Source organism: Tursiops truncatus, chromosome 10, assembly GCF_011762595.2.
Source record: "Tursiops truncatus isolate mTurTru1 chromosome 10, mTurTru1.mat.Y, whole genome shotgun sequence".
NCBI classification, from domain to species: Eukaryota; Metazoa; Chordata; class Mammalia; order Artiodactyla; family Delphinidae; genus Tursiops; species Tursiops truncatus.
In genome coordinates, this window is record NC_047043.1 from 3,264,887 (window position 1) to 3,286,190 (window position 21,304).

Sequence of the window (21,304 nt, forward strand, 5' to 3'; positions counted from 1 at the left end):
GAGTCGTGCTCAACAGTGGTTGAGCTGGGTTTGGCTTTTCCTTTGCTGTGGTTACTGGAAGGTTCTTCTCAGTGTGTGTGCCCTGCCACCAGCTTTCAGCTGTCCCCATGCCTGAGTCAGGGAGGACCTCTCTCACGTGCTGTTGCCCCTCCCCTAGGAGCAGAGCGCTGGTGATTTTTTTAGTCAGTTCTTTTCTAGGCTGGGGTCGTGGGAAGTGGGGAAGCTGCAAGGGGAGTGGGGTCAGGGTGCTCTTGGTTCCCGTGCCACCTCCGTCTTGGGCCCCGTGTGCCTCAGCCCTGGGGGTGGAGCTTTCTCAGGATTCTTTCTCCTACCCAAGGGGTAAAAAGGGGTTTTCTCCCCACACTCTCCTTCCCTCAGGTCTAAGGGCCCACAGTGTTTGCTGCCCCTCTCCAGAAGCCTGAGAGGTCAGGGCAGGCAGGTCAGTCTCCATACCTTTCCCCTGGGGGTGGCAGACCTCTTGCTCTGTGCCTGTGTTGCTGTGAGTGAGGCTGTGTCTGACCTCCCGCTTCGCCTGGGTCTGTCTCACGAATGAGCTGCTGTACTGTCCTGCGAGCTCACGCTCAGCTGTCAGCAGTTCTTGAGAGTTTCAGCTGATGGCTTCTTACTCGTTCCTAGGGCCCCTGCCTTCCCCTGCCGCAAATGACGCAGCCCGCACACCCCATCTTTCCACTGACAGGCTTGTCTTTCCTAGAATTTCAGTGTATTTGGTTGCCAGTTACGACCTCAGGTCTCTGATGAGCTCAAGGAAAGTTGCCACTGTGTAGTTTGTCCAGCTCTTTAACCAACCTTTCAGCCGCGGACAGGTCGTTCTTCGTTCTGAGCTGTTGATCTCTTTTCCCCATTGGCTTTTGTTTATGATAGAGCAAAGCGTTTGCAGAGTTGGTGCTTAACGGGAGCGGGTTCTGACGTGCTTTCTTAGAGCAAGGTCCACAGAGGGCCCCGCCCGTGCTGAGCCCGAGCCGGGCCGTACCACCAGCCGCGTGGTCCACTGACCTTCCCGGGACGGTCAGCGCCTGCTCAGGTGCAGAAGCGTTTCACTGCAGCACTGAAGCCCGGCAGCTGAACCACTGCATCCAGAGTGGGAAGAGGGCAGATCGACCTTGTAGCTGGGAGACCAGGAAAGGGGTCAGGAGGTGAAAGGTCAAGAAGATGGTACATGGGCTCCGCGTGTGGTGTGTAAGAACACACCTCCCTGTTCCGTGTGCCAGGCCTGGTTCCTCATAGGTCACGCGTACCTTTCCGTGTCATGGGGCATAATCACACCGTCCTTAATTACAGCAAACTCCCTACTTCTTTTTGAAGAACTTCCATTTGGTCAAATTCTAGTGGATATCTATGATTACTTTTCTAAGATTAATTCCTAGATTTGGGTTCATCAGAGGTTTTAATGTTTTTGATACAAGTCGTCAAACTGCCTTGCAGAAAGCATGTTACCACTCTGCTCTCAAGAGGACATGCTTTGTGTGGGCCTGATGGTAGGGGTTTTGCTATTTTGGAAGTTAGTCTCATGCGTTTCTCTTCATATTAGAATGCTTAACTTGATTGCTTCAAACTTCCAATGTGTGGACATTAATTTTAAATTCTGTTGAGCAAATAAAACCGCAAACGTGTTTGGGGTAACTGCCTTTTAGCACAAACTGCATACTTTTCTCGGAGGATTCTTCACGCCAGATTTTTTGAACTTTAAAGCTATTCTATGTTCCTGTGAGTAAATTTCCTTTAAGTAGTCATGAGATAAAGAAATCTTGACCAAAAAGAACTAAACGTAATTTTTTTTTTTTTTTTTTTTTTTTTTTTTGCGGTACGCGGGCCTCTCACTGCTGTGGCCTCTCCCGTTGCGGAGCACAGGCTCCGGACGCGCAGGCTCAGCGGCCATGGCTCACGGGCCCAGCCGCTCCGCGGCATGTGGGATCCTCCCGGACCGGGGCGTGAACCCGCGTCCCCTGCATCGGCAGGCAGACTCTCAACCACTGCGCCACCAGGAAAGCCCCTAAATGTAATTCTGAGTGAGCATCACAAATACTTAGAACAGTTCCTGGAAGTTCACTCTGGGTTGAATTTTGACCTTGTTCTCATGGTCTGAAAACTAACTGAAAGTCCAATTAAAGCGTGTCTGGAAGGGCGGATGGCGAGCTCTAGGTGGCCGTCTCTTTTCCCCAGGCCAGCCTCTGCTCCTGCCGCCAGTCTGACCTCACCTTCCTCTGGGGGTTCATTCTAGGCCAGCGGCTGAGCTCTGAGGACAGGCGCCTCTCAAGTCCTCGCAGCCTCTTTCCTTTTAAAATAAAATCATTTATTCTCATTTTCTTATGGCGCTTCCTGAATGCAAGGAAGCTTGGTGTTTCTCCGTCTGCTGGGTGAGCTGTCTGGATGGACGTCCAGCCCCACGTCTGCACCAGGCTGGTCTGAGGGCTGATAAGGGGCCAGTGAGTGCCCCCCAGCCCTCCCCACTGAGCACCTCTGCTTTGATCAGCTTTGCGTTTTAGGCTCCATGTTAGATTTCGTTTAGGTAGGGAAAACAATCCGTGTGTGGGGAAATGTTAGGAAAGCCGTCGCTTTTATGCACTTGGGGGACCCCGCTGAGTTTGCAGTCTGTTCTGTGTGTGTTGTCCTTTGCCTTTATTGTTTTTTGTTGCTTCTGGTTTGGGGAGGCTGAGTGTCTGTGTGTGTGGGTCTCTTGATCTTTCAAAGACCCTCAGGGAGTAACTTCTCTTGCGTCTTAGAAGTAGCAGGTTGTCGTCTTAAGCGGTAAGTTTGTTTTTTTAATTTAGAATCTTCTTTTACTGGGGTTTCCAGCCTTGCTCTGGCCTCCAGAAAGCCAGAACTAAGTCTGTGTTCCGCTTTTAGTGACCGGCCGCAGGACCTCCTTTTCCCTGCAGTGCTGTCACCTCGGCTTCATCTTGTTGAGGGCGAATGGTGTGCTTCCAGCAGACCTTGCCTTCGTGGCTCTAGTGGTCTCTCCTGCCAGTCAGGGTCTAGAACATACACTGGTATGGAACTACGAACCTAGAGAGTCATGACAGCATTTGAGAACACAGTTGGAATGAACACAGGTGCTCTTCTGGTTTAAGCTGTCGCTCATTTAGAGATGAGGTGAGGCGTGGAAAGGAGGGCTGCTTTACAGTGACGGTTCACATGAAGAAGTTAAGAGTACTCTCCTCTGCAGTGCTCTGACGTTTGAATACGTAAGACACTGACTATGCTGGGAGCACGTGGAAAAGATTAAAAGTATAGATGACAGGTTTTCATCCCTGGCCTGTTGCTGTTGACATTGCAGATGGAAGACCGAAGAAGACCTCACTGTGAATATCAGCAAACACCTTGGACTCATCCTTACTCTGGGTGATAATGTGCATCCCAAGAAGGAGTTTGAAGTCTTGCGCTCTGTGAGGCGCCCCTGCACCAGCGCTAGGAAATTAGCACTTGAACATTTTAGCTTAGACTATGCTAAGCACAATAAATATAGACTGTGAATTAATTTTATTTGGAGTAGAAGTTTGGTTGTACTCTACATGTATCTGACCACGAGCGTGTCTTCCTGTAATATGGAGGACTTGAAATTAATGGGCATGCACTGTTAAAATGAAATGGGGAAATCAGCTTGTAATTGATTAGTTCTCTTACTAAAGCAATAGTTGCAAAAACTGGTTGGTTCTAAAAGTCAAAATAAGCATTATAAAGAAAAGTGTTGAGGGACTTCCCTGGTGGTGCAGTGGTTAAGAATCTCTCTGCCAATGCAGGGGATTGGGTTTGTTCCCCGGTCCGGGAAGATCCCACATGACGCGGAGCAACTAACCCCATGCACCACAACTACTGAGCCTGCGCACCACAACTGCTGAAGCCCATGCACCTTGGAGCCCACGAGCCACAGCTTCTGAGACCATGTGCTACAACTACTGAAGCCTGCGCGCCTAGAGCCTGTGCTCTGCAACAAGAGAAGCCACCACAATGAGAAGCCCGCTCGCCGCAACTAGAGAAAGCCTGTGCGTAGCAACGAAGACCCAACACAGCCAAAAAAATAACCAAACAACTTAATTAATTAAATAAAATTACTTTAAAAAAGGAAAAGGAAAATGTTGAGAGAATTCAGTCCTGTGTCAAATAAGGTAGAATCATTTTTGCGGGAAATAAAATTTTTGTAGATATGATGAATAATAAGATTCCACTGCTGAGGAATCATACCATGTAGGTAGTTATTGTTATCCTTCTTATATATATATATATATTTTTTTTTGTTAATCCTTCTTCTCAGCACTAAAGAGGAATGTGGGTCTGATCATTTTCTGTTCCTTTTTTTTGTTCTTAAAGTGACATAGTATAAAGGTTTTTGCTAGGTTTTTTTCTCTCCAATATTTGACTTAGTTTCAAGGCTGTTAGTGAGGAAATAAAATGCACTACATTTAAAGCATCACCTGTCTTATTAGATTTACTTTGGGAACTTATCCTGATATGCTTATTTAGAATGATAGGATTTATATTGCTAGTAACTTTTTATTTTAGTTTGTCATAAGTAAAACTAAATAGCTTGAATTTGCATCTATAACTAAATCTTGAATCACACTTGTAAGTTTTCCATTAACCTCTTCAAAGAATACACTTCACTTGTAAGGGTTTCCATCTCCTCCGTGTTCCTAACTTTGATTCTGAATCGTTGGTGCCAATAGCTTTGCACCTGCTTTACTGCCAATTCTGATGAACTCAGTAAAGATGACGCTTAAATTTCCTTTAGTCCACTGAGGACTCCTGTGCTTTTCTGGATCTAGGAATCCAAATCCCCTTAGGGATTAGTGCTTCCTGAGGAGCTCAGCTCAACTCGCAGTGAAGATTGGAGCTGACAGAGGGTTCTTCTATACATGACGGGGCTGTGGAGGAATGACCTTTGTACCAGGAAACTTCACAACACAGGCAGGGACTCTCAGTGGTTTCTGGTTGTGCCAGACTGTAGACGTTTGCATAGTTTATGGTGACGTTGCTAATTGGAGTGTTTTTATTCCAAAGAACAAAAATCTTTAAGCTCCTTTTACTCTCCTCCTGTCAAAATGTCATCAGGAAACCCTCTGAGTAAAAGCAAGGCTAGGGAATTCCCTGGCGGTCCAGTGGTTGGGACTCTGCGCTGCTTCCACTGCAGGGGGCACGAGTTCGATCCCGGGTCAGGGAAATAGGATCCCACATGCCATGAGACACAGCCCAAAAAAAAAAAAAAAAAGGCTAGTTCTCAGGGCCAAAGGCACAGGCTTGAGGAGGCCTGGGTCCCACCGTTGGGGAAGCCTGTGGCCTCACGTGTATCTTCAAGCTGCAAGACTGGCCAGGAGAAAGTGATTCCCAGCAATAAAAAGAGAAACAAATAATGTGTTTGATGAAGATTTTATCTCTAGACTAAGAGCCTCGGAATCAGCTACAAATCCTTGTGCGATTCGTCTTGATTGTATGAACTCATCCAACATTTGTCTCCTCTGCTTCCGTATCCCAGGAAAACCAAAGAAATTTAGCAAGAAGATGGAAGTAATCACAGTCCAGGCCATGATTCCGATCTTCTCCAAGAGTTTGATTATAATTTCTAACTAAACACATTCTAGCTAATTTGGGAAAATACTAAATATAACTTCAAAAAATTAAACAGAATTACCATATGATCCCTTTCTGTATCAACAGATACAGACTTGTGTATGTACAGATTTGTATAGAATCCATAGAATTACCAATTCCACTTCTAGGTATACATCCAAAGAATTGAAAGTAGGGACTCAGGTATTTGTACGCTCATAGGAATACAAATGTCCATGCAGCATTGTTCACAACACCCAAAGGTGGAAACACCCCAGATTCCATTGGGGAATGAATGGATAAACAAAAGTGGCGTTTCTTAGAAGAAAATACTGGGATGGAATATTATTCACCTTTAAAAAAGAAGGACGTTCTTGCACAGGCTACACACAACATGGGTGAACCTCAGGCATTGCGCTAAATGAAATAAACCAGACCCAGAAGGACAGATGTCGTATGATTCTACTTACATGAGGTCGCTAGAGTCATCAAATTCACGGACACAGAAAGTAGAAGGGTGGCTGCCAGGCGAATGAGGAGTTGGTGTTTCACGGGGTCGGCGTTGCGGGTCGGAAGGTGGAAAGCTCTGTGGATGGACGGTGGTGATGTTTGCACAGCAGTGTGGATGTGCTTAACGCCACTGAACTGGACACTTAGAAGTGGTTAAAATGGCAAGTTTTATGTGTTTTTACCATAATAAAAATTATGTTCCCAAATCTGTTTGCTAATGTTTTATTTAGGACTTTTGTTCCCCCGCAAAATACATGCATGTGTGTGTGTGAAGCAAAGCTAAGCTGAAGCAGTTTCGGGGGTACTAGACTGCCCCTTCCCCATGCCTGGCCTGGTGGCAGGAGTTACAAGGTGACAGATAGCTCTGTGGTTTGTTTTCATAGGACAGGCAGGTGGGGGAGGGGAGTTGCAAGCGGCCCCCTGGCCTGCTGGTTGGGGGCTCCATGACCCCAGGAGGGCAGCTGAGCTCTGGACCTCGGCTTTCATCTGTGGAACAGATTCAGTGAGATGCCAGGACCCCAAGTGCCGATGCGCCTGTGGTGTCCGTTGTCCTGCCTTGGCCTCCGCGTCCCAACCTCTGATCGCCTCCTCAGAAACTAGTATGATTGCTCGCTGGCATCTACCCCCTTGCTTTTGGGGAAGAATAAGGGAAAAACTGAGGAAAGGTTGTCACTGAATGGGAAGCCCTTCTGAGGGGAGGTGTGGAAATCTTCAGGATGTGGAAGTATTTACTCTCCTTAATGATATTAACTGCAAACAGTTACAAAATTATAAACACAACCATTGGGCTACTTAGCTGTGAACGTGTGGGCCTGTCTTCTCTAATGTAATGCAGCTCTTAACAAGGTCAGAGGTGTGATCTCATCCGTCTCAACTTCCAGACTCCCTGCAGGTTCCCAGACCTTGAGCCCTTGCTGTCTCCTCTTTTTTTCCCCCCGCCAAATATTTATTTATTTGGCCGCGCCGGGTCTCAGTTGCAGCATGTGGGCTCCTTAGTTGCGGCATGCATGTGGGATCTAGTTCCCCAACCAGGGATCGAACCCCAGTCCCCTGCGTTGGGAGCACGGAGTCTTAACCACTGCGCCACCAGGGACGTTCCTGCTGTCTCCTTTGATTCACTCGCTAAATTTGTCAATGGAGAAAAGCAATCGTGTTGACTGTCTTTGAGTATTTCGAGTTTCTCTGCATTTCTGATACCCTGATTGACTGTTCTAGCATCTCCCTGTCATCTCTCCAGTGGTCATCACTTCTTGTATCACGTATTCTGTCTCTTCTTTTCATTTCCTTATTTGTCTCTTTCAGTCATTTGGACTTTAAGGACCCTCTTCTGCTTGGGAGGAACTGTTCCTGCTGACCGGGTCTTGGTCCTCTGACCTAAGCTTTTCCCTCTGGGAATCCTGAGCGTCCTATTCAGACGGCAGTTGTGCCGCATCTGTCGGTGCGCAACAGAGTCACGTGGGAGGAGCCCCGCTCCCCTCCCAGAAACCCCAGGTGGCTGGGAATGTAGCCCCAGGAGCATGTTTTTAAGCTGCTCAGTGATGCTGTTGTGAGTCAGTTTGAGAATCTGTGGACGGCAGAACATTGCACTTCTCCTGTCAAATATTACACTACTGTATACCTCTTGGTTCATAATCTTTGGTTTAATTGGGGGGCTAATCTTATATAGGTTTTAGGAAATTATAATTAATTAGCTAAACTTTATTTAAAATTGCATAGTCTCATTAATTGCCACTTTTATCTCAAAATGCTATTTTTCTTTTTAAGTCTCCTCATTGCTTTTTCATACTTAATATTCCTAGATTGGTTCCCTCTGGAAACTTAGTTATTTAACAGAATAATTTCAAATGAAATCATAGCTTGTGTCCTTTTTCCGGTCAGTTTTCAGAATGCTTCCTAATTCTAGGTACTCTTAGATTTGTTAACTAGTTCATTTCACTATTTTCCATTCATCTGCCTTCCATGTATTTCTAGCGTTCATGCGCTGTTCCGTGGTGGCAAGGAATTCTGTGCTCCGTGCACTAAAGTGGCTTTTATACGCCCTCCATCCTTAGGCATTCTTTTGCTCTTTAAAGAATGAGTTGTTCGCAGTGTGTTTTCCCCAGCGCAGATTCTGTGCCAGTGGCTACTTGGTACAAGGTTGTGGAGCGCCCTGGCCCTGGCCCTGGCTCAGTGAGGCTCCAGCTCAGCTTAGGAAGCTGGGACGCAGGTGGTCCTGCCTGGATCCTGGAGCAGATGGTGGTACTTGATTGATTCCCAAGAGGGGATGTCAGAGACATGGAAGAGACCCAACTATGGAAAATCTTGGTTATTCACCTGATGCATTTTTATTTAAGTTGGGGGGGGGGGGGGTGGTTGTTGTTTTTGGTTCTTGTTTTGTAGGGAAAATACTTTCATGAAAGGTTTGAGGAGAGCTCTTGTGGTTGTGGCCTTGGTCACAGCCAGTGTGTTGTCAAAACTAGAAGGCAGAGAAGCAGTGAGGCTGATGGAGGTCAGGCTAGAGGTGAAAGACTGGAAAGCGGGCTGGTGGAGAAAGCAGGGCAGGGAGGGGCCAGGGACCGGACGTGACGTGAGCGTGCAGGGCAGTGATCACGGGTCTGCCTGCCCGCTCCCACCCCACAGGTCTTAAGCCAAGAGTCAGGACAGTGACCCGGCAGCCTGCTCTCCCCTCCAGCCACCCACCTCCCAGGGTGGCACCAGCCAGCGAGGGTCACCCTGCTGATGCTGCTGAGAAAGCAGGAGGCATGCTGACCGGGTGGCGAGGGCTCAAATCTCAGGCTTATTTACTGGGTCAGGTGTATCCCAAGTGTCAGAGGCAGTGCTGGGTGCCCTCCTGCTCTGGGGAGTCACCTCTTACAGCCCAAGGTGGCGAGCGTCCAGGGGGCTCAGCGGGGGTGAGGGGGGGGACCAAGTCCGGGTTGGGGCCCAGAGGCACAGCCCACGCTTTCTCACAGTGGGTGCTGCGTGCCCAGGTGCTCAGATCGTTCCTGATGTATCAGTCGTGTTGGAGCAAAGCATTATAGGAGCACCAATGATATGTTAATGTCTCTTATGGAGACAGCCAAGAGTGAGCCTATAAACTTTAAGTCCAGAGATCCCCGTGGACAGGGAAGTGTAATTGAAGGAGTTGCAGCAGAGACTTTTGTAATGACTTACAGAGGAGTCATTGAATGTGTTATGGAAACAAGGGATGCTAATGTTTAAAGCCTACCTTTAGTTCCACGTTCATTTGAAGAGTTTTCTGTTAATGAATTCAGTTTGCAGATTATATAAATAATCTGAATAAAACGGTCGGCTTTTATATCATTAAACAGGATTAGGTTCAGTGAGTGTGGATGACAGCGTTTTGAAACGTTAGACTCCATAAAGGAGGGCGGATAATTCTGTAGACACTGTAGTGCTTGCTCTCTGACTTCAGACTAAAGAAAGTAATGGCCATGAATATCCAGGAGGCCCAGGTCCTTTTCTTCTTCCAGCCTCCTGGGCCTCCTCGCCTTCAGTCTTCGTTCCCAGGTCAGCATTTCCCCGCAGCGTGGAAGTCACCTCCAGGCAGAACGCCCAGTGTGTCATTGGGCTCACCTGCCCCCTTCATGCTGGCAACACGGTCGTGCCCTGCCTGTTGTCTGGTGTCTAAAATGGTCATGTGGTGGTTTGTTCTGTTTTCTGGGTCTCACTGGCCAATGAGGAAATCCAGACACCGTTTCTCTATCATGGTTGGAAGCACAGTTCACGTTAGAGACATGCTTTTTGAAGCAGTGAATTTTAAAACTTTGTTTATTTATTTGGTTGCACCGGGTCTTAGTTGCGGCTCACAGGCTCCTTAGTTGCAGCATGCAAACTCTTAGTGGCGGCATGCATGTGGGATCTAGTTCCCTGACCGGGCATCGAACCCAGGCCCCCTGCATTGGGAGCACAGAGTCTTAACCACTGTGCCACCAGGGAAGTCCCTTGAAGCCGTGAATTTTAACAGGTTAGCAGTACATGTTTGAGGGTATCTTTTTTTTTGGCTGCGTTGGGTCTTCGTTGCTGCGCGCGGGCTTTCTCTAGTTGTGGCGAGCGGGGGCTACTCTTCGTTGTGGTGTGCGGGCTTCTCATTGTGGTGGCTTCCCTTGTTGCGGAGCACGGGCTCTAGGCACATGGGCTTCAGTAGTTGTGGCACACGGGCTCAGTAGTTGTGGCTTGCGGGCTCTAGAGCGCAGGCTCAGTAGTTGTGGCGCACGGGCTTAGTTGCTCCACAGAATGTGGGATCTTCCTGGACCAGGGCTTGAACCCGTGTCCCCCTGCATTGGCAGGCGATTCTTAACTACTGCGCCACCAGGGAGGCCCCTGCGAGTATCTTTTTTGCTCTTAGAATGTTTTAAAAGAAAACCGTTTTTCGGAGAGACGCTGAGTGAGGTTTTCCTAGCTGGATTTCATGCCGGTTCCCTGGAGCTTTTGCCTCCTGTGTTTCCCTCAGAGCCTGGGTCACACTGCGTGTCACACGATGGTTTCCATCGTGGAGGACGTCTTTTCCTGAATCTCAGTGTTTGCCTTTTAGTTGAGTCCTTAGCAGTGGCTTCTGCTCTGAAGTGTGGCACTGCTGCCCCCGATTGTCACGAGGCTGGGTGGGCTGCAGGCCGCCTCCTCTGGGTGCAGGGGGCTGGGCTGAAGGGGCGTTGGGGTCCCCTCCCCTCATCTGCTTGGTCAGTGGCGACCGCGTGTTCCAAGCACCGGGGGTGCGGCAGTGAATGAGACAGACGGGGAGCTTGGTGACGTCCAGCCGCGGAGCGTAAGTTAAAGCCGGGTGAGACACGCTGCGAGGGAGACAGACTGGGCCGCGTGGGTGCTGCCGGGAGGGCCGCACGCGTGGGGACCGAGGCTTCCCGAGGAGCTGCCTCTCAGATGAGCAGAAACAAGCAGCCGTCTGGAGCTCTAGGGCCTTAACGTTCTAGGCAGAGGGAACGGCGAGTCCAGAGGCCCTGGGGGAGCACAGACCTGAACAGGGGGACGCACGTCACGAGGGGCGTGGCCCAGCGCTGGCGCCTGCGAGTCTGAGGGCAGCCCTGCCGTGAGCACTTCTCCACCTGAACAGGGTCCTGCAGGTGGGGCTCATATTGGGCTTGGGGGTTGAGCCACTGGCAAGATCACAGGCTCTGCAATCAGCAGAGCTCTAACAGGGACACGAAGGCCAAAGCCAGCAGTGCTGGTTGGCGTGAGGCAACAGAAATCCACGGCTACATTTGCAGAACCACGGAGAGCTCCGGGGGACGCGCTGCCTCCAGTATGCTGAGCTGCTTCCAGAGCTCACGTATCAAGGCTACGTGGACCCATAGCCTAGAAACCTTTGCGGAAGGAAGCCACCAGGGAAACTCCTGGAGCGTTGAGGAATGTGTGGCTTTACTTACCCTGCGAAGCAGGAGCAGGTCGCGGTGGAAGGGCTGATCCGAAGCCAGCGGCTTCGCCCTGGTGGGCGGCGGGCACCCGGCACGCAGAGGGCTTCCCCGTGTCACCAGGGTCATTCCTGCCGCTTTGACACAGCACCTGTTAACTCACTCAGGGTTGGTAACATCAAGGTCCAGACACACCAGCAAGCGCCTCCCCGAGAACCTGCTCCTCCGGAATGTGCCGGAGCCCCAGCCGGGCCGCCCGTGAGCCTTCACCCGGGGCGGGCGGCCTCCCTGCCTGCCTCTGCGTGGGCTTATTTCTGACGGGACCTCTTTTTAGGCAGGGGAATCATCATTGTCGGTCCCGTAAATACCGGTCCCGCTCAGCTGCAGTTGCTCTTCTGGGGCTCTCACCACCGCATTTTAACAGATTCTTGGTTTGAACAGGTATGTTTTTTGCATGTGACAGTTTTTGTCTGTCGTACATTGAATTCTCCGTTCTGGCTTCTGCCCTCCAGTGAGACAACTTCCCGGGTTTAAGAGCGGCCCCTCGTGCCCCACCCCCCCGCCCCACGACCTCTCCATTCCCCTCCTTCTCTCTGTGGCACACGCCACTGTTGACACAGCCTCGTCGCGTGGCTCCGCTCCCTCCCCTTGGGCAGCCCCCTGGCCCTGCGCGTGACCTCCCTGCACCCAGGCAGGCTCGCGGCTCCCCCACTCCTTCACTGCTTCTGCTTCTCAGCTCCGCTGTCGTTTCTGGACACCCACTCCGCTTACCACAGGCCCCGCTTCTGGGCTCCGGAGCCTCTTCACTCTTCACTTCAGCAGTGACTGGAGAAAACCACAGTTCCCTGTGACACTCCCCTGCAGATGCCCCGTCTCCTGGGCACCAGGCTCAGTGGTTTAGCCTCACCCATGGCCCGTTCCTCCCTGCACCTGAGAAGTTGTCCGCGTAGACTGCACCTCAGGGCAGATGGGTGGAGGAACGATGGGCAGAGGGAGAAGTGGGGACAGCAAGGACAGCCCAGGCGGGGCTGTGACGGGCCTGAGAAGAGAGGGCAGTGCTGGGAAGAGCAGCTCAGAGCGCAGAGGGTGGAAGAGGTTGGAGAACGGCTGTAACACAGACGGGAGGGTGGGGGGACCTGGTAGAGGAGAGGCTGAAGGTTAAAAGAAACAAAGGATCCCTGCTGGCTTCCTCGGAAAGATTCAGCAGTGCCCGGTCTCACGGGTAACAGCTCATCAAAAGCTCTTTCCATTACAGATCCTTTAGAAACTTATCCTACAGGTTGGCCAGCGCATTGGAAGGGACAACACAAGCCAAGGTTATGCGTTGCAGCATCATCTGTAGTATCAAAAATTGCTGGTAAAATGCATGACAGAAATCCACAACGCTGTGTCTAACGTGCTGCCGTTTGTGTTTGTTAAAGGCGGGTGAGAGAGAAGCACTTAGGTTCCTATTTGCTGATATACACATAGGGCACTCTGTAAGACACCTGGAAACCAGACAGTGGCTGTGGAGGGCAGGGGGTCGTGGGCTGATGGGGGAGGCCTTGTACCATGTACCTTTTTATAGTCTCAGAGTCTTGTACCACTTATGTATTAGAACCTTTCCCAGATTTTCCCAAAAATGAATTTATTTTCAATTCTAAAAACCTCCAAAGTAGTTCTACTAACTGAATGAAAGTCAACCTGTTTAACCAGGAGATGATCTGACTTCTCTAAACATCCATTCACAAGTCGTCTCCAGCTTATCTTCTTTCACTTTGCAGGAAGTATTTCTGACTCATAATTCATCCAGCTCTTCTCAGGGAACTCCTCTCCTTGCTCATTTTATTAGTAAAGCCTGATCCAGTTCCTTGCATCTCTTTCCCTTTCTTCCTCCACCCAAAGGCTCTATACATGCATTACCAGGTTAGATAATATTTAGACACTTCACACCAATAGGAGCAAATTATTTGCCTCAACACTTGAACCCTTAGCCTGACATTTCCTGGTAACTCTAAGAAAGTATCAAACCCTTGACTTTATCGTAGTAAGAAACACCAAGTTCGGAAGGCCGTGTCTTTAAGGCTGAGTGAAACAGAACAGCCGACAGAGGAGGGAGAATCAGCGGGACTAACTTTTGGTGGCAGGAGAGAGCGCCGTCTCCAGCCATTGAAAAGGCTGTTTGAAAATGTAGTAGAACCGGGACCAGGGAACAGAGTGGCCCGAGGGCGTGGCCGAGCCGCAGAAACGGGGCGGGGCTGCTTCGTGAGCCTGTGTGAGCGGCTCTTCATCCAGAAGAAATTTCGGCTAAAATGGCAGATAGCTCGGCTCTAATAACATTTCTTTGAATCAGTTTCCATTTTTCTTTCAACTTCTCAAGCCCGGAATACGTCCTCTTCATGAGACCCATTCTAGTTCAGTTCCGTTCCTCAAAAGTCTCAAATTTCGCAGTTTCTTTTCAGCACGTTCCTTCCCATCTCTTGTTTTATTAGGCGGGATCAGTGCGAGGGTGATTTCCTCGTCAGACTTGGGAGGCAAACAAACGCCTATCCTCTCCAAAGGTTCTACTTTTTAAGCTTCTTAAATTAGCACAGTCGATCCTGGATCTGTCGCAAGCATTTTTCCCTAATTCAAAGGTGAGTTGATGGCAAGACCTCACCGACTGCTGTGCTTTCGGACCCCTGGCAGGTTCTTCTCCATTCATGGATGCGCTGACGGCCAACGGGACGACCAACCTGCAGACGTCAGTCACGGGCGTGACGGCCGGGAAGAGGAAATTCATCGATGACAGACGAGACCAGCCCTTCGACAAGCGGCTGCGTTTCAGCGTGAGGCAGACGGAAAGCGCCTACAGGTACAGGGATATCGTCGTCCGGAAGCAGGACGGCTTCACCCACATCCTGCTGTCCACGAAGTCGTCCGAGAACAACTCTCTCAACCCAGAGGTGAGCACCGTCCCTGGGGCTGCTTGGGGCCTCCTGTCTCTCTGGGCCTGCGGGGCCCGGTCCCTGCTCTCCTGCACCCTTTCTCATCCCCCATCCCCACCCCGGGCTGTTTCACCCGACGGTGGAAGCCAGCGCAGCACGGCAGGCCTGCTCCCCGTTATACGTGGGGACAGTGTGGTCCGGCGAGGACCCGGCTTCCTGCTCGGGGCTCTGGCTGTGAACAGGGAGGTGGCGGTGGTGCCCCTGTGCTTCCACCTCCCGGCCAGGAGCTCTTCATCCATCGGGGGGGACGGAGGGCCTCCCTGAAGTCACATGTAAAGCGTGTGCACACGCCATCCTGTAGCTTTCGTCAGGTCCCAGAGCTCTCTGTTCAGACAAGATTAAAGAGCCCCAGGTCCGGCCTTCTGAATATCTCACCATCCTTCCCAGTCGGTCCCAGCACTCCACGTAGTGGAACTTGCAGTGATGCCAGTGCAGTTGTTACTGATCGTACCCGGTAAAGGTAGCTTCCCAGGATCGAGGGAGACTGGTGCTCGCAAAGGCTCGAAACTTAGTTCTGTGAAGTATCTAAAATCGGAAGTGTTTGAACCTGCACTCTTGTTTCCTGCTTGTGAACAGCTAGGTCACGCCTTTTCTGGACGAGAAAACCACAGAAAGCTAGTGTGTCTGGCCAGGATCACGGGACAGACCAGCTCAGGGCGGCTGGTCCCCGGTACATCGTTAGACCGTTGGTTATTTGTAAGTCCTTCAGAGAGACCATTTTAAGTAGTTTGTGCCCTTCTAAAATGCCTCCATGCTGATGTGCTTGTACTCGTTACCCGTACGCACTAAACTTGGGGTTTCTGTCCCAAGGACGGAGGCTGGTGTCAAATGAAACCAGACTAGTAGTTTGTTTGGACTGGTTGCACGCGCCACCTGCTGTCCACACTGTAGAAATGCCAAGGGGATATAATACGTAACTCACCCACCGAGAGCCGCAAGGACGGGACCGTTGAGTAACTCAGATTCACACATCTCTCTAGTTATGATACTCTGTTCGTAATTTGTTATGTGATGAGACTCTGTCCCCATTATTCCCAATCCCTGGTTTCACAAAATAAGAAACTTGTGAGTTACTTGGTAAGTACAGGCAACAGTATCAGGCTGTAAATGCACTTTGCGTGGATCGAGATGGTCCAGTAAGAGATGCTCTTAGCGTTCCCTTCACGCCCGTGACTCCCGGTGCCTTTCAGGTGATGAAGGAAGTGCAGAGCGCCCTGAGCACGGCCGCCGCCGACGACAGCAAGCTGGTGCTCTTCAGCGCCGTGGGCAGCGTCTTCTGCTGCGGCCTTGACTTCATCTACTTCATCCGGCGCCTGACGGACGACCGGAAGAGAGAGAGCACGAAGATGGCCGAGGCCATCAGGTACGCACACCTGGGCCGGCGTGACCCAGGCCCCGTGGGGCAGGTCTGGACGGGCCTGCGAGCAGGGCGTGCGTCTCCGCCCCTGAGACTCGCTGGTAGCAGAGTTGATCGGACCTTCTGTCTCTGCTGTGGGCCACTTGCCTTGAGCAGATGACACATGTCAAGGTTGGCTGGAGCCCAGCACGCTCGATGGGGGGCACTCCAGGGGCAGAGCACAGGGTAGCACGTGGCGGGGGCTTCGGCCGTCCACGCTCCGTGTGCTCTGCCGCCAGCCCTGGGATAAAGACACTGTCTTTTTCATGTGGTAACTTACCGTTTGCTTGACTCTGAACTAAATCGGCTGGACTTTATGACACACTAGTTCCGTAACATCACACGAGCAGGTTTTTTCAGTACAAGCAGTACACACAAGTTCATCCTGAGTTCCAGCCACACAGCAGGATGGTGGAAGCCTTTTTCCTGTCTTGGCCTGGAGTAGGCAGGGCATCTCTCTCCAAAAGATCTCCCCAGATGGTTCCAATGGGCGCAGCCCCAAACAGCCCGTCAGAGGAGCCCTGGAACCCCACACCTTGGGACTATCGGGCATTGCCTTGGCCTTTCAGAATATTTTTAATAATTCTCAAAATTAATGTTTTCTCACACTATACACGTGTGCAAGGCATTATCTGTTCGTTGATCTTTTCCAACATTACTATTTTTTAGGCTACCGTAGGGTAGTTGTTTCTCCAAAACTAGTTTGAAATTTTATAATCTGATTTTATTAAGCATTGCTTCTGGCTTCCTAAATAATTTCAAACTTGCAGCGTACTAGACGGGACCATCTTGTTATTCAAAGTAAACTGCTTGATCAATGCACGTAATTCCTTGACAAGTCATCAGTAACTTTAGGATAACTTGTAGATATTCCTAATTATTGACCCATCCCACCCTTTCAGGATGAATTATAGGGACTTAATGTTCATTTTTAAAATACAGATGCTTATGCCTCAGGTGGTGACTGTGTATTCTCCGTAAGATCACACTGACTTTCCACCTGTGTGATCTGGGGGCTCTGCTGAGTGAGAAGCCAGGGTTCTGGCTCACTCCCCCGTAGACGGTTCCCTGAGTTCCACCAATGAACGTTCTGGGCCGCTTCTCCAGGGTGGGTTTGCCCTTGACGGGCGCAAAGGCTCGTATTGTTGGGATTAGACAAAGTAGAGGAAGGATAGATCAAGCGCTATCTCATGTGTTGAACTTCTGGGTAATTTTAAATGCTTATTTTCTTCAGCCACCCGCTCCATTTCAGAAACTCCAGGCTCTCCTCACTCCCCACAAAAGGCCGAATTGGTATCCTAGGGGAAAGCCGAATCTTGCTTTAGGAAATCAGTTCTTCTTTAAATGATATGTTTTTGTCAATGTGAATTTTTCTGATCTCAGGCAGGATCCAAAAATAGTTCCACCAGATTGACTTAACCTTTACTTTTGCTCATTTGCATTGAAATTCATGTTTACGTGTGTAAGGTTGGCTTATACACATAAAGCTATTACTACGTGTATCTTTTGTTTCTGTGGTGTCTCGTCTCAAATTCCTTAAAACTTTGGGCAAAGAACATCAATCGCAGCGAGTTTCCGAAAGAAAGGTGGGAAATAGGAAGGTCAGGTCTGAACTATTAGCTTCTTAAGTATCTGTAGGGGCTAATTCCGTTGCTGGGATGGCAGTAACCAGTTTGCAGATTAATTGTAATAAAAATACTCAGCACATTAGTGATAAAAACAGTTATTAGGGATCAATTTATAACGTTAGGCTTTTGCAGTCTGTGGGGACCAGTAGCTGCTGCTTTGTGTCTGAAGGACCAGGAGCCTCCTCCCCCCAAAAGGAGGCGAGAGGAGCAGAGATTTGGGGAGGGAGCAAAGCCAGAGAGGAAACGTCCCCTGGAACCTGACCTCTTCCGCATTCACTCCCGTTCCAGGCACTCTCGTGAAGGGGGAGATCAGTTGAGAAATGGCAGTGAACTGGCCCTTAACAGGTCAGTTCTTGGTTTCCCCAAAACAATTCCTGGACTGTTGTTCTTAGGTGATTTTCTAACTTGGTGAGGTCTGTGGGGTAGTAAATGTACTTCAAAAGAATGGAGAGAATTTCGGTTTTAAGAGTCTTTTTGTGGCAAATATGATCTCTTTCCTTCCCTGCTGTTCCCAGCACAGCCTTTCACTCAATTCATAGGCAATCCAGAGGAAAGCGAAGTTTAAATTCAGTATGTTGCATTGAGCACATTTGAACGTTCATGCATTGTAAGTTCTAAACTACACTTACTTTACGTCCCGCAAAGCAGTGGACAGACGGTCCCTGGCTGCCAGGCCCCCCGAGAGCCATCCCGGGGCCCGAAGGCGCCTCCCGCCTCTGGCTGCCGTGTGGCTAAGCCTTCTTGGCTCGGGGAAGTTCCTGCAAAACAGAAAAGCGGTTCTGTGAACTTCTGTTGGGGGTTTACGGGGGGTTTTGTTTTTTTTAATTTTCACACGAGAGGGGTTTCTCTGTGGACCGTGCTCGCTCTGGCGTCTCAGAGCTCATCAGATGGCGTGGTGGAGTCCTCCAAGAAGGGGCGATGGCCTTCACTCCAGAGGGAGTCGGTTAATTCATACTCCGCCCAGAAAGAGCCCCGGGTTTAGATGATCAATCCAAGCAAAAATAAAAATCTTCTTAGGGGGGAAAAGTTCAGTTCCAATTTCTCCAGCCTGATTTTGCAATATGTACTTTAGAAGCAGATTTTTTTTCTTTTATACTGACATATGAGAAGGATTCATTCCTTGTACCGTTTCTCTATAGAATCCCTTTATTACACTGTTTTGATCACCTCTTCCATGTTAAGCTACCATCCCATCCATGGTTTCCAGATGTCAGCACTGAAAGAGCTTCCACTTTGCCCCTGTTCACGTGAGCAGATGAATGTGGGGCTACTCGGGGAAAACGTCTGCTTTAAACCAGGGAGACAGCAGTTACCTTCTCAAGGGTCGTTGGTAACTGAGCATAGAAAATGCATTTCCGTCACGACTCGTTGACCCAGAATCCTCAAACAGTGGCGGAACTGAAGTAGCTTCACGTACTGGTCTAGGATTATTTCAAGGACCTATTGTAAAGGGTGTCTGGCTCTCTGCGTCCTTAAAACCCAGTGTGATCTTCCTAACAGTGCCCCAGGCTCTCATTTAAAAGTCTCTGCAGCTCATTCGAGTGACCTAATTCTCAATCCCCCCAACCTTTGGGGACCCCGGGGCAGGCTGAGGTCTGTGCTGACTGCAGGGGCTTTTGAGAAGAGTTCCCAGAGTGAGGCCTGCAGGCTGCCAAACTCTAGGGTCCCCTCCCCCCCCACACGCACACACACACACCCTACACACACTCCCTCCCTCCAAACCTCCCCCCCCCACCATCCAAAAGACAAGACCCTTCCTGTCAGTATTTGGGGAGGAGGGGAGACTAGATGATAGAGACGATCTGCACAGATTTGCCTTATTTTTAAATTGCTGAATTGTAGGGAGCAGGACCCAGACTGGTATTTTTGGCCCCAAAGCTGGGGGGCGTCAGGTTGAGAATTTGGAGTTCTGGACTTCTGATCTAGAACATAGCTGGCCTTAAAGGCATTATCTTATATTCATTTTGGGTGGGTTTGTCCTTTTCTTCACCACGTTAAGTCTTCACACGACACGACCTCTGATCATCGTTAGCTTCACCGTGCAGGGGAGGGAGATGCACCATCTGGCCCTGAACCGAAGAGCAGAGCAGCCCGCCTTCCCAGCCTGACCCTCCAGCAGGTCCCAGCAGTGTGATGCTCTCGTCAGGTCTCACATCTCACACGAGCCTGTGAGCTGCTTGTCCCTACGTCCCCCAACTCATTCCATCTAGTTCTATATAAACTCAGGAAATTTCTGTGTTTCGAGTTAATCAGTAAGCCGTCTGAAATCACAGACCAAGTCCAGACCTGGGGACTGGAACCCTGGGGTTCCTGACCCCAGGCCCCATGTCCCTACCCAGCACAGGCTACCGCAGTGACGCCAGGCCTCCTCCGGGAGAGCTGCAGGACTGGTCCTCCGAAGCCTATCGTGGTTCCTGGGCTCCTCCTGCCGTCAGGGGAAGACAGGTTGGCCCTGGAGCCCAAGCCGAGAGCACCTTCCGCTGTGTTGTTCCCGCAGAATTCACAGGTCCTGTGGCGACAGCCACCCTGGCCTGGTGTCCAAGGCACCATTAAGCCTTGGCAGCACACGGTACATAAAGCCAGGGCCCCTGGCAGTGGGGACAAGGCCATCAGCGAATTCCAAGTCACGGTGATGCCCCCAGAGATCACATCTTGGTGTATTGAATTCCGTAGGAGTAGATTTTTCTGTTGCTCAACCATGCAGTGTTTTAACTCCCTCATTCATTTTCCATTTTAGAAACTTCGTGAATACTTTCATTCAGTTTAAGAAGCCTATTATTGTAGCCGTAAATGGCCCAGCCATTGGGCTAGGAGCATCCATCCTGCCTCTCTGTGACGTGGTTTGGGCCAATGAGAAGGCTTGGTTCCAAACACCCTACACTACCTTCGGACAGAGTCCAGATGGCTGTTCCACCGTGATGTTTCCCAGGATTATGGGAGGAGCATCTGTGAGTACCTCTTTTTAAAAAATCATCTTAGAAAACGTCCTGCGGAAGTCTAGTTTGGTTAGTGTTTTTCTAAATACAGACAAGGTGTCATTCTGGGGGCACTTTGCATCAAATGCACTTGTAATTCAGTTCTTGTTCTTAAATCATGAAATCACACTCTTAGTTCAGAAGCTCGTGGAAGGTTTTCACGGTTTGGTTCATAGACTGTTTAGGGAAGAGGCCCTCCTGCCATGAGGAATCTCTGTCTCTGCGTGATTAACACCGATACCCACGAGTAGTAAACACCCAGTGTGACCCAAACGAACCAGAGTTTGCAATCAACAGGTTCTTGCCCTCATAACCTGAAAGCTGCCCTTTTAGGGGAAAGCACGAAGGAGCAAAGCTGGGCCTTTCCCCCCAGGATTGGGGGGCTTTCGTCTTACCTGTTAAATCCACCCGTAACGAGAGTCTGTTTGTGTTGCAGCTTGTGGGTTGTAGAAAGTTCACGTTGACGTTCCTCACTCCTTGAGCCGTAATCTGGTACGGGCTGGGGTCCTGGCCTGGGGCTGCAGGCACAGACGCTGAAGGGGAGGCCAGCACGCGGCGGCAGGAGCCGAGCTGTATGGCAGGCCCTGTGGAGCTTCACCCCCGCCCCCGCAGGGAGCCCTGGGGCACCTGTGGCCTGGGACACGCACCCTGCCGTGGGCTGGAGTGGCTGGCTGCCGTGGCTGTCGTCTCAGCTCGGGCTGTGGTGTCACCCTGCGGCAGAGGGTCCCCAGGGCTCCTGGCGTCTGTGCTGACCGTCTCCAGCAGCCGGGCAGCTAGATCTGGGCAGCACAGCCGTGTCCAGCCGTCGCCCTTGTCCCGGGGGCGCCACCTCCTCCTGCCCGTGTGCGGGGCCGCGCACCTGGGTGCAGGACTCCCCCCCCACCCGTTCCTGGGGGAGACA

The 21,304-nt window shown here is 50.4% G+C and overlaps 1 protein-coding gene across 2 annotated transcripts in view; it reads left to right on the plus strand.

The window, feature by feature from the left end:
- The window catches only part of CDYL (chromodomain Y like), a 153,365-nt gene that overhangs the window by 126,811 nt on the left and 5,250 nt on the right, over positions 1-21,304 (plus strand). For both annotated transcript variants that reach the window (XM_033863784.2, XM_073810275.1), the window contains 3 exons: positions 14,106-14,362; positions 15,595-15,767; positions 20,166-20,376. In XM_033863784.2, the coding sequence (XP_033719675.1) occupies positions 14,106-14,362; positions 15,595-15,767; positions 20,166-20,376 (641 nt within the window). The remainder of the gene's footprint in view (positions 1-14,105; positions 14,363-15,594; positions 15,768-20,165; positions 20,377-21,304) is intronic.